Source organism: Ambystoma mexicanum, chromosome 7p (assembly GCF_040938575.1).
Source record: "Ambystoma mexicanum isolate Mex_15411 chromosome 7p, UKY_AmexF1_1, whole genome shotgun sequence".
Classification (NCBI taxonomy): Eukaryota; Metazoa; Chordata; class Amphibia; order Caudata; family Ambystomatidae; genus Ambystoma; species Ambystoma mexicanum.
In genome coordinates, this window is record NC_090939.1 from 252,160,764 (window position 1) to 252,173,996 (window position 13,233).

General features: G+C 46.2%; 1 protein-coding gene across 3 annotated transcripts in view; it reads left to right on the forward strand.

Annotated features, from left to right (window-relative positions):
- The window catches only part of CRYZL1 (crystallin zeta like 1), a 653,866-nt gene that overhangs the window by 611,085 nt on the left and 29,548 nt on the right, over nucleotides 1-13,233 (forward strand). For all 3 annotated transcript variants that reach the window (XM_069636228.1, XM_069636229.1, XM_069636230.1), the window contains one exon: nucleotides 6,429-6,474. In XM_069636228.1, coding sequence (XP_069492329.1) covers nucleotides 6,429-6,474 — 46 coding nt within the window. The remainder of the gene's footprint in view (nucleotides 1-6,428; nucleotides 6,475-13,233) is intronic.

The following is a 13,233-nucleotide window of genomic DNA, read 5'->3' on the forward strand; positions in this document are numbered from 1 at the left end:
CAAGCAACGCCATTTGTTGGGGGAGCTGTGTAAAATATTTAAAACAGGAAGTGACCACCTCGTCTAAGATTAAACATAAGGACAGAAAAAATATTAAAACCTACAAGGCATGTCTCTGAGCAAGTGTTTGGATTTGGGTGTGCACCAAGAGGGGGGATGCATTTGCACTAGTGGTGTTTGTTGTGATGAATCTTTGGATGTCATCCCTCCTCCCTTAGGGCGAGCCCCTTCCCACGGGGCCAGGGAAGTGAGGCTCTTACCCAATAGTCCCCCTGGCGGTGGCACTCAGCAGGTGAATCTCATGGGGAGGGATCCCGCTATGGGACTACGGTTGACTGTCCGGGAAGAACGTGCTATGTTCAAAACACATCCCAATCTCCCTCATCCTCTTACTCTAGACAGGGTCCCATAATCCTTCACACTTCTATATACTTGTGTTGGGTAGATGATTTGCCCCCCCTAAAACTACTGGCACGAGGAAGAGTAGGGACTACCAATGTGAGTCCTATTTGGAGACTGGGATGAAGAAGAGTACAAGTAACCTAGTTGAGAACATCAATATTGAGATGAAGAAGAGGTTTTGAGTAATAAAGAATACCCTGCGGAAGAAAAATCAACATTCTAGTCCGTACGGACAATCTGTAAATCAGTGGAAAATAAAAAGGCAAAAAGGACTGAATCAAAGGTCAAGCCCTCGCTTGAGGAGCATCGAGAAAGGAATATGTGCCTTGCAAGAAGAGACGTGAGACCGGAACGCGTGAGCCACGCAAGAGGTGTCCCTTTTTGGTCTGCTGTCAGACAGACTGGAGGGCTGGAAAGAACTGAAGCCAGGTGGAAGGAAGCCATTGTTCCGTGCGGATGTGGAGAGAGCCCCCAGCTGCCCAGCTTTTACAGCTGCGCAGCCGCCGCAGCCATCAAGGAATCCGAGAGAGAGAACGTGGGGGACCGAACGGAGCAGCAGAAGCACTCAGTGCGGGCAGAGAAGCCAGGTGGAAGGAAGCCACTGAGCCTTGCAAACAAGGAGAAAGCCTCCAGCTGCCCAGCCTTCACTGCTGCAGAGCTGCTGCAGCCAGAGAGAAACCATTGAGAGAGAGGGAACGTGGGGCCCGAACGGAGCAGCAGAAGCATTCCGTGTGGGCAGAGAATCCGGGTGAAAGGAAGCCAGAGAGCCGTGAGGACGTGAAGAGAGCCTCCAGCCAGCCAGTCTTCACAGCTGCAGAGCCGCAGCAGACAGAGAGGAACCCGTGAGCAAGAAAACACAGTAGATCGAACAGAGCACCAGGAACACTCCAGGTGGACAGGGAAAACCCAGCAACGAACCCCGAGGTACCAGGGTCGTTCGGGGGGAGGAGGGGAAGTCAGAAGGGCACTGGAGGCCCCATGAACCAGGGTCTGGGACCCATTTAGAAATACAGAGACTGCCTTAAGTAAAGGGAGTTTTACCTCTAAAACAGGTAGGTTCCCAATTTTTTGTGATGGGGGGGGATCAGTGCTCGGAGGGAACTAATATCATAAAGAATACCCACAAAAGTGATACTGATTACATCTCTTTACACTACTCTGCCAAAAAAGAACACTGTTCATACATTAACACATGTGGTGAAAATGAAACATATTCCACCTGAAAAATGTGGTGGAGTACACACTAAACATCTGTAAAAAGCATAATTTATTAAGTTCTGATTATATTGCATAAAAAAACAAACTTATAAAGAGACATCACAAACACACAAATTGACATCATAGTTGTGTCGTGTTAGACATTGATAAAACGGCTAACAGGTAGTGCCACGTCGGAACACTTAAAAAACACAGGGGAAAATACCTTCAACAATATTCCGGAAAAATCACAAAAAAATACCAAACAAACTAAATTTAACAATTACAAGGACAAAGGAAGACCCCAGAGTTATTTGTTGTGGGTTTCTTGGGTAGTCGACATGTTTCGGCCAGCTTAGATGTTGTAGACACTATCCCTCCACCTTACAGCAATAGAAGCCGCCTACGATAGCCTTGCGCCCGCTGTGACTGACCCATCAGCATTTTTGCGTGGGAACCATCAAAAATCTCCCGAAAACTATGATGCATACCTACTACCTAATGATTTGAATCGTGTCTTCTTCCTTAGAATTACATACACGCTCACCTAAGTGCGTAGATGAAATCGCGGAATTCTTCATGAAGTGTGCATCTGTTACCCATGTTGGCCCAGAATAAATATAAAAATATCCCAAATTGAAGCGGGACCAAGCCACTCACAACTCGATGTATGGCTGTATATAGAAACAGATTAATAATGTGTTAACGTATGAACAGTGTTCTTTTTTGGCAAAGTAGCGTAAAGAGGGGTAATCAGTCTCACTTTTGTGTGTATTCTTTAAGTAAAGGGAGCCAAGTAAATACCTGGCAGGATAGTGAACCAGGGATACCACTGGTAACCCGTAAAGAATCATGAGTGGTCTAGGACCCACCACCAAGGGAGAAGGAGATCACTAACATGCTCCTTTGTCACAGTACCTGGCAAGCTAGTGAACCAGGGCTGCTACACAAAACCCCTATTGTGAACACTGAAAGAAACCAGAGATGGGCCGGGGAGGGGGGGTCATTTCCCTGGCACTGTGTGGAGCCTGAGAAAGACCAGGGGAAGGGAGACCTACCCCTTGGCATTGTGAACACTGATAGAAATGTGGGAAGGGCCAGGGGAATGGAATAATTTCCCTGGCACTGTGAGAAACCTGAGAAAGACCAGGGGAAGGGAGTCTTTTCTCCTGGCATTGTGACATTGTGAAAACAAGACCATACTTGGCAGGCTAGTGAACCATGTTGGTCCAAGCCTTGGGAAGGGTGTCTTTCCCCCAACCTAAGTAAACTCTGACAAAGAGTCTAAGAGAAACCTGGGGAAGGAATTCATTCCCCAGCCTTCTTGAACTGTGGAAACTGGAACTTTGTTTGACCTACAAAAGGGAATGCAACCTGGGGAAGGGAGTCTTTTTCTCAGGAAATAGTCCTGCCACAGCACCAACTCCTCTGCATTAAGAAGACTCAACAATCCTTTAGTTTAGTTATAAGTGTAAGGGAAGGAAATAGGTTTTTGACCCAGGATGGTGGACTTTTCAGTTACAGACATTCTGGCACATCCTTAGTACTTAGTTGAGGCAGGAAACCCCTCTTAGAGTTGGGGAAAGTTAGGGCTTTCTGTTTTATTTTCCTACAAATTAGTATTTGCCCAGAAACATACCACCGGTATGTCAGTCTACTCCTTCCACATCCTACCAGTACATTATCTAAATGTGTTTTTATTAATGAGCGTTTTTACAGTGCACACCTGGCACTACTGTTGCCTCATAGTGCTATTGGCTTGTCCAGAGATTGTTGGCTGAAGCCTGTGTGCTGGATTGAAGGGTGCATACTTAAATGTGTCCTATGTTGATCATGTTTGGTGTCGTGTGTGAGGGCCAGTGAAGTGCTTAAATCACGATGCTGCGTTCTTGTTTCTGCCCCTAAGACATCCCTCACCCTCATTTTAAATGGGACAGAACAGAAAATTAAGGCGTAAATACGAAGCATAATGTATTTAGACCATTTCCCACTCTGCCACATTTTCCTGCTGACAAAAGGTAGAGCAGGGGCACGGAGCAGAGATTGCCATGTAGACATAAAACAAATGGATTCCATAGGAATGTATTACAGAATACCATCTGCAAAGCATATCTGCAAGCAGTGTTTACATTTTCATGAGACGGAAAATGGAAGAGTAAAAGCAAGTTTACCTTACTTTTACTCGTTACTTATCCACTCCACCTCATGGTCCTATAAAATTGCATGCAGGGGACACCATAGCACATATGTGCTAATTTTGGTGGTCCCCTGCATGCATGCAATTGAGGCCTCTTGTAACACGAGGTTGCCTGTGTGTTTGACAAAAAGAGGTTGAGTCAATTGAGTCTGCCTGATCCTACCTGATCCTACGGAAAGCAAACTGTGACAGCGTCAGTAATCTGACCCTTTCAAGAAGGGATGCTGCCCTCTTAGCCTGGTGTGGGAGGCATACCAGGGTGGAAACCAGAGCCATTCCTACCGCAGAGCGGGAATGTGGCATTTGGGAGGGCTCCAGTCCCTGTTTATAGTACCACTATTGATCACCACATACATCTGTATGAAAATGCTGGCCAGTCTTGTACTTGCAGTAAACCACATATAGAAGCATTCCTGACAGATCACCCGCGACAAGGCAGCCCACTGGAGTCTCCAAGGAGAGGCCTCCAGCTAGCATTTGTCCACCAGCAATGGAGAGAGTGAACCGCTATGCTACACAGCAACAATAATTGTAACAAGTGGCAGCAACGATCGCTACACACCACCTGTATATGGGGACTCGCTAACCTTCAGTGGAGTGGCATATTCTGGTCCGCTGGCGCCCTGATATGAACTTGACATTGTTTAGCCTGGAGCACATTTGACAAAAGCCGGCGGCCCCAAGAGAAGAATGTGTGGGGATTAGTCCCCTTTTTATGGATTCACCTGTCTGTGAACCCTCACAGATTCGCTGTGAAACCAGTGGAAAACTAATGGGAAAGGGAGGGAGGATAAAGACACGAAACACAAAGTTGTTGGTTGTTCGGGAGAAGTCAGAGGAGGTACATTTAGTGGACCAAGAGATCAGAAGGGGGAAGGATGGTATGGAGGAATATAGAGGCAATTTCTAGAAAAGTTGAGGTGTTGGTTGGTGAGAGAAAGTGGTACTCTGTAGTGAATGTTTGTGCAAGTAGTGTGAGTGAGAGTGTTAATGGGAACGTAGGGAGGGGATGAAAGTGTCGCAGAGTGGAAGGAGAGTGACCGAGTAGTAGTGGAGGCTGCAGTGTTAGTAGTGGAGTGGAGGGCGGATTGGTAGTGGTGTGGAAAAGGGAGAGAGTAGTAGTGGAGAACGGAGTGTCTGGAAAAGACAACTCTACTAGTCCTTATTGTGGAGATGGAGAAGGACTGGCATTTGGAGCACCCTGACCTTCCCAAGATGGCGCCGGGTTTGTGCCTTCAGACCTGCTATCAGTAGCTTTCTAGGCTTTCCACAAGATGACTCTAGCAGGAAGAACAGCCTTCAGGAGAAACACGGTGCAACAGGGTCTACTTAACCAGCTCATACGGTAAGCACATTGCGTCGCTTCTCTCATGATTCTGACACTCCTTTGTGCTTGTTCTCCGTATCTTTCGCTTCCCTGTTTCTCCTGTTCCTTGTCCTAGCCCCCTTGCTCCTCAATGCTCCATTTCTAGCTCCTTCTAATATCTGCCTTACCTCTTGTTCCTCCGGTTCCCCACTTCATTGTGGGAATCCTTGCATCCTTTCTGGAAGAGTAGTTCGCCAGCAGCTTTCCTCGCAAAAGTTTTTTTTCTTTCATGTTTTTACCCTGAGGGTACACGATTCCTTGTATTTATATTAGGGATCAGTTACTCTTGGAGTGATTTCCGCTTTCATCTGCCAGCTGCCAACCATCTCAGATCCGGTATCCTGCTATCGGGCAAGTGCAAGTAAGTTTCTGACAGCGAGAGTAGTTCTGGACTGGAGAGGGGCAAATAGTAGTGGACTGGAGAAGGGAGGGTAATAGTGGACTGGTTATTGGAAAGTAATATTGGTGGGAGTAAGGAACAAAGTATTTAAAAAAGGTAAGATTGAAGGGTGGAGATAGACTGGAGAGATAACATCAGATGGACAGAAGAGGTAGAAGCAGGGAGGGGGAGACAGCAGCTTGAGTAGAGGGGAGGAGAGTAGGAGGAGAAAGTGAGAGTAAGAGAGAGCTTGAGGGAGAGGAAAATAAGAGAAAAAAAGGAACAGAGGGTGAAGACCGGGTGTCTGGAAGGCATGACCCTTAACCTTTTCCTGGAGAATTTGTGGGTAGGAATAATAGATTGTCCCCTGAGGAGAGACTAGACGGAGAAGACATTTGCCTTTAGGCCATCACAAGAAAGTAGATTGATTTTAGATAGTGGGGGTTACCACTCTCTAGAACCAACCACATGATTGGGGGGGGGGGGACTGGGTTGGATGGGTCCTTAGATTAGAGAGAGAGGGGCAGCCATAAAAACCCTTGACCCTCACCTGGGAGTTGGTGTCTTCTTGAGGCCATCTGTGACACAAGCTCAGTGAGTTAAGTGCTCACCCAAAATGACAGCCTGTTGCTTGCAAGTACGAATCCCTTCAGGCCTGACTCCGCAGTTCATCCTTATGATAACGATAAATTAAGTACCATTACGTTTGGTAAAGAATGACCCTTTATATGAAAGCGCTTGGAAGTGGAAGGTTTCGGACATTAACAGCTAACGATAAGGTGATATTAATGGTACAAGACATGCTGTAAATGTGTGTCCTATGTAGCTTAATGGGTGTCCCATTAATCAACCAACACTGTATATTGATTCCTTAATGAACATTTCAGATATCCTAAAAGATGTGATGGAAAAGCTGTCAACTGGAATATTTAGGTAATCTTGGAAAACAATGCCAATCTATTTGCTGTATTTTGTGCGCTGGTTTGGTAGTTTTTTAGGTTTGCTGCAGGATCTTGATACAGCTTTTGCTCTTATTTTTATCAAGTGCCACACCTAAAATCAATATGCTCTTTCCTAGTGGTTGTTTTGAAACCATCATTTTAACTGAAGTGTTTTTGTGCCAAAAAGTACGCTTTTCCTCAATGCAAACTTTGAAAGGCTTAATTAAGAAACTATCATGTCTTTCTCTTTTTGTATGCACAATTAAGTTGTACACATTTGTCTTTCCATTACCAAAGTTACAATTCATAGCTTGTGCAGAGCTGCAAGGATGTCCTATCCACATAAGTCCTGCTAGAATACTAGTGAGCTAGGTATTACGCACACAGTCCTTCTCCAGCAATCCTATTGCTGTATGTTTTTGGTTGCAAATAAGTATTCACTGAAAAAACATTTGTTAAATTGCACAGATTTAACGCAACAAAACCCTTGAAATTCAGCAGATGTGGGAAGTCATTACCAGCTTAACTCTGTGCCCTCCTGTTGATGTCCCCCATAATGCCACTGTGTATGTCATTGGGAATCCCTTCTCTTATAATATGTATGTGCTCGTGGGCTTTGCAACAGGAATGCGAGGAGTTGAGCTGGTCACGACTTCAGACATCCACTGGGTTTTGTTGTGTTAAATCTGCGCAACTTGACTGTACCATAACTAAGGTTTTTTCAGTGAATTTCAAGGGTTTTGTTATACCATAGTGTTTTTTTTTTTTTTTTTACTAGCCACGACCTTCAGACATGTCCACTGCACATTGTACATGTTCCTCCAATATGTTTCTTTTGGGCCCACTAGGTAGGTACGACCTTTGGCCGTGGCCACTTTACATGTCTTTCAGGCCCACTAGTGTGGCTGGAGTGTGTTGCATGTGACTGCAGAGAATCTCTTGCAGTGCAGCAATCCTCTTTTCAGTTTTCATTGGTGAGGAGGAGCAAGCAAGCCTATGAATACCAGCCGACTACACGGAGTGTAGCAGAGTGTGTTGCATGTGTTCCCTGTGGCTCATGGTGAAGCCCACCAACAGCATGGATCCGGAGTCAGTGCACAGTGTTCTCCCTAGTGTTTTACAACGCACGCACAGTCAGGTTTGTCTGCTGCTTACCTGTAATGCCTTGGACTCTCTGCTACTCTCAAGGGATGACCCGACGGTGTCCAGCACTGCCTCAACCATTCTACAAGGTACGTGTACACTGAAAAGCATTAGCCCTATTTTACACACCTCCTTCTCTACGCCTAATTTTGTGGTTGTCCAACACAATGAGTTAATGACCTCCTCAAGCCCGCAACAGCTGACATCCAACAGCCGAGCTTCTGTTTCCAACCAACCTGCACTGTTTGAAAGTAACGTGTGCAAAAAACCTGCAGAGAAACATATTGCTCCTTCTCCTAAAACCCCCAGTGGGTCATCCGCCCCTCTCTTCTGCTGCTCCATGGAAGGCAGAAGGTCATTTGCGACTAGTCCAAAATCTCTTCAAAGCCACCGCAGCTGTCTCAACCAAGTACTAGTAATACATCAAGATAACTGCTCAGCCACCCAAACTGACTTAGAAGTGTCCGATTTAGAGCTCTTGACTGCTGCTACTGTCCTTGTCGAATGACCACTTACAGCAGAATTAATCACCAACACACTTTCAATGCAGATGCCTTTCCAAAATCCAGTGAGCAAGCCCAACTGAACATCAAATCAACTATTGTTGTTGCAAATACAACCCTACTGGAAAAAGGGAAAGTAGTCAAAGTAAACTCATACTCAACTACAACACTCCCAGACAGAGTGTTTGAGGATTTGTTCAATAGCCATTGTGAATGATTCAACTCTGGGTACTTCAGACCTTTCAACAAATCGAGCTCAAAAGCTGCGATTAAATATTGCAATGCCCAAAGTCAAACCAGCAAAGAGAAAGGAGGATGAACGAACTCCAGTATAAATGAAACATCACTAAAAAATCCTCTACGCCAGATTCTTTGACAACAAACTCCTCCTCTGCCTTTAGTGACCCAAGCCCTACAAAGCGATTGCAAAAACAAATAAAACCTATAAGTGTCAGACAAAAGATCCCCAATCTTATCCAACCCAAAGCCATTCAGACATCGCTAGCTTCCAAGCATTTTTGATGTCATTTCTTACCATCTCTCTTGCCCCATTCCTAAAACTTTAAAGATCAAGCAACTTTAATGGCCATGATGAATTCCAAACTCATCTAAGGAATCATTCATAGACAACACCAAAGAAACTAAAGCCTCAGACAAAGAGACTGAAAATAACATCAGGAATGATTTGATGACCTTATTGAAAGCGGGAAGAGAAAAAACTCCTGCTCGACTTGTCCAAAGACTTATTAAGAGCAAGAATACAGCTTCATGACGGCAATGCTACAAGGAAACTACCCTTGAGAAAGGCCTTGACAACGTTAATGAGAGCCATCGACCAACTAAATTACAACCAACTCACAATGAAAATCCTGGTGCCTCTAGCTTAAGATCTAACTTTCTGGTCGTAACCAGCAATGAAGCCCCAGAACTAATTATGTTTGTGCCATTAACCCCCTCCTCTACAAGACTGCTACCCATGTAGCACCAAGGGCCACAATGCAATAGTCGCCCATTGCCAACTACAGAAAGAACTGAAGCGTCAAAACCACTTGTAGAGGATGACATAATAGAGGTCAGAGATGAGCCCCATCCATCTAGCGTGAGTTTTGAAGCCCAAGTCAAAGAAGCCCAAGCTGAAGAGCAACACTGCTCGATTTTCCACTCCAAACCAAAGCTAAAACTGAACAGAACAATAGTTTCTGGACAAAAACAAAAAACATTACAAAATCAAAAACGCAGTACCAGTGAAGAACATTAAATAGAATAGTTCAAGGAACTTTATGACAAATCTAAGGTTCGAAGTGACAGCTTCGACCTCGACTTCACAACACCCACAAAGCCTACATGTTATACTTCAGGGCTGACTAGACAAAACGAAATCGTCCGAATTGTCACAGAACCACCAACAAATAATGACATCGACCAACTTTTACTGGACCTTTAGGTCTAAGATGATGAAGACATTCTAACAAACTCTGAAACAAGTAATGACACTTCAGCATGGGTCGGGAATGAGACCAAAACAACTTACTGTTCCTGACATTGGCTGAGAAAAGGGATTTACTTAAGAGAGCTTATCAAAAACCTAAAAATAATGTCCAAGGACGAAAACCAAAAGAAGAGGGACACCTAATGATAAGCCCAAAAGATAATTCCCATTCGTTGTCTAACAATCTTCCACAGGCAAGGGTAACAAAAAAACTGAATTGCCTGCACTCTCAAGTTGAACGGCGAGGTGCCACTGGAAATAAACGTCCAACTTATACCGGTTAATACTTGAATCACTGAAGATGGCCTAACGCTAAATCGAAAGAACATTCTTCGATTATTTAACCACATTGCAGAATTCGCTGTCTTTGGACATTCTGTGACAATAAAGACTTGACTGTGTATGGTTTCACATCCCCACAGCTCTAGATTACAACCATCTATTATAGGCATCAACAACCCTATGTACAATGCAATCTAAGGATGAAAAGGCCACATACCAAAAGACAGTCAGCACAAGTGACCGAATAATATCAACAGAAATGCCCATCAGGATGAACTTGGGGTGCTCTGGAGATACATTCAAGGCTGAAGCCCAACAACGGATCTAAAACACCAGTGACTTATATCCCCTAAAAATATCCTTTAACACTGTGGGTGGGTCAAGAAAATCCATACGGGAAAGACCAACAGGGAAATATATTCTAAACAACAATGGCTCTTGGGGGTGGCTTGCAAAAGCTCTATCTTCTGATCAAGTAAAGTAACAGCAAACTAAGGATGAAGTTACCATCCTCTCATGGAATACAAGACGATTTAACCACCTGTTCAATAATGTAAATCCCACAAGAAGGAATTGGAAAAACATATGTTTGCAAGAAACCTGGTTATGAGACATCTCGATGGTTGATGGCTGTTCAGTATATCTAAACCCACAAAGTAAGGGAGCAAAAGGCTGCCCTATGTCAGGATTGTTAACTATCATAAAAGAAGGTACAGGTTTCACGGTAAAACAAGTTCATAATCCCAATTTGCATATTCAATCACTTCTAATAGAGGTAAATTATAACAACTCTTCAGAAAGACTCTGGCTAGTCTTGATATGATATGGCATTTGTAACATGCCTATACACAATTGTTTCAAGGCGCGACGAGGCAGGGGGGGGAAACAAGGGGAGAACAGACAACGATCCTACTAGGCCAGGTGTCGTGTCATTCAGATCGCGCAAGTGCAAGGGTAGGGGGACTGGGAAAAGTGGAAGGGGAGAGGGGAGAGGAGAAGTGCAGTACATGGTTAGTAGAATACAAGATAAATAATAGGGCCAGCTGGTGGCAAGTGCAAAGTAAGTGCCGGGAGAAGGGGCTGTAGGATACAGAGACAGTCCCGTAGTGCAGGTAGGCAGTGCAGGGAAGAGTGGCATGGCCAAGGACCGAGATCGGTGAGTGGCCAGTTGCAGATTCAGTGCAGGTTCAGTGATTTTAGCAGGGGTGAGAGGGAGAGAAAGTGGAGGCAAAGAGGAAGGTTTTGAGCTGCTTCCGGAACCGGAGATGGTTCTCCTCAAGTTTCAGGGAGGCAGGAAGGCTGTTCCAGAGGGAGGCCCCTGCTGCGGAGCGAGATCTAACCCCAGCTTGTTGCTTGGAAAAGCGGCTGACCCTGAGGTAGTTGGAGGTGGATGAGCGAAGAGCTTGAGAAGGAAGATATTTAGGAAGAGAGAGTTGAAGGTATTTTGGCCCAAGGCCCCAAAAGGCCTTGTGGACAATGCAGAGGGTTTTGAACTTAATCCTCGCGGCCAATGGGAGCCAGTGTAGCGATTTCAGTCCTGGAGAGATACGGTCCCTGGGTTTGAGGCCAAGGACAAGTCTCGCAGTCCTGTTCTGGATGAGTTGCAAAGGGCGGAGAGTAGAGGCAGGAAGATTTAGATAGAGGCTGTTACAGTAGTCCAGCTTCGAGAGAACCAGGGCTCTGGAGACAGTGAGCTTCTGGGGGAAGGAGAGGAAAGGAAGGATACCTCTGAGGAGGTGTAGCTGGTAGTGTGACTTCTTAGAGACGTCAGATATGTGAGGAGAGAAAGAGAGTGTGGAGTCAAAGATGACCCCGAGGTTTTTTGCCTTGCAGGTAGGAGCAGGAAGAGGGCCAAGGGAGGCCGGCCAGAGAGCTGCAGGGAAGGAGGGAGTGGGTGTGCCGATAAGTAGAATCTCAGTCTTACTGGCATTAAGGCAGAGGTCGTTGGCGGCACACTATTCCTGGATAGCAGAAAGACAGTCGAAGATGAGGGAAGGGGAAGAGGGGGCCGAGGGTAGCCTGAAAATGAGCTGGGTATCATCCGCATAGCACTGAAAGTTGGGACAGAGAGCGGCGATGCAGTGAGCAAGAAGTGCCAGGTACTGGTTGAACAGCCAGGGGGAGAGGTTAGATCCCTGGGGGACACCACAGGTAGAGAAAAAGATGTCAGAGAGGAAGGAACCCAGTTGGACCTGGGAGGGTCGATTGGAGAGGAAGGAGGTCAGCCACGCCAGAGCCTGACCAGTGATACCCAGGTTATCACAGAGACGGTTGAGCAGGATGGTGTGGTTGACAGTGTCAAAGGCAGAAGAGAGGTCGAGCAAAATGAGAACACAAGGGGTGTTAGAGTCAAGGTTTGAGAGCAGGTCCTCACGGATGTTCAGGAGAGCAGTTTCCGTGCTTCTGGCAGCTCTGAAGCCAGACTGATGGTCATGAAGACTACCAACAGATTCAGCATGGAGATTAAACTGGGAGATGGCCAGTTTCTCCAGGAGCTTGCCCAGGAAGGGAGTGATGGAGATTGGGCGATAGCTGGGCAGGAGGGGTCGGAAGAGGGTTTCTTAAGAAGGGGTGCACAAGGGAGTGCTTGAGGGGGATGGGAAGACTCCAGAGGCGAAGGAGTGATTGCAGAAGTCAGCCAGGGCAGGTGCCAGGGAGTCGATGTGGTCCTTGATAGTTTTGGAGGAACAGGGGTGGACCTGTTTTGACAAGACTTTCATAGATCGGACTTGTCTCGAAACCTCGTCAGCAGAAAAAAGGGGAAAGGCAGAGAAGGAGGGAGGAGGGGTGGCTGCAGAAGGGACAGAGGGAGAGCAAGGAATAGAGGAGGGGAGGTGATAGGAGGCGAGTGAGGACAGGATGTCCTGAGTTTTTTAAATGAAGTGAGAGGCCAGTGCCGTGCAGAGGGCCTGAGAGGGGACAGGAGAGGTGGAGACTGCAGCAGGGTTGGCCAGCTCCTTGCATATTTTAAAGAGTTCGGCTGAATTTTTAGATGCCGCAGAGATGCAGGCTTGGATGAGGGCTCTCTTCTTAATGAGAACGGAGAGCCGGTATTGCCTTTGGAGCAGGTGGCAGGCCAGTTTGTCAGAGGATGAACATGAAGCACGCCATTTCCTCTCTGCCACCCTGCACTTGCGTTTAAGGGTGACGAGATCCGTGTCGTACAAGGAGTTACATTTGGCTTTGGGTTTCAGGCGGATTATCATGACAGGGGCAAGGATATCAAGGGTATCAGATATAGCAGAGTGGAGAGGGCTGTGTCAGGGTGGGAGTCAGCCGAAGGGGGGGGGGGGGCGAGAAAGTGGAAGCGAAAGCCTCAACTGACACGCGCTTC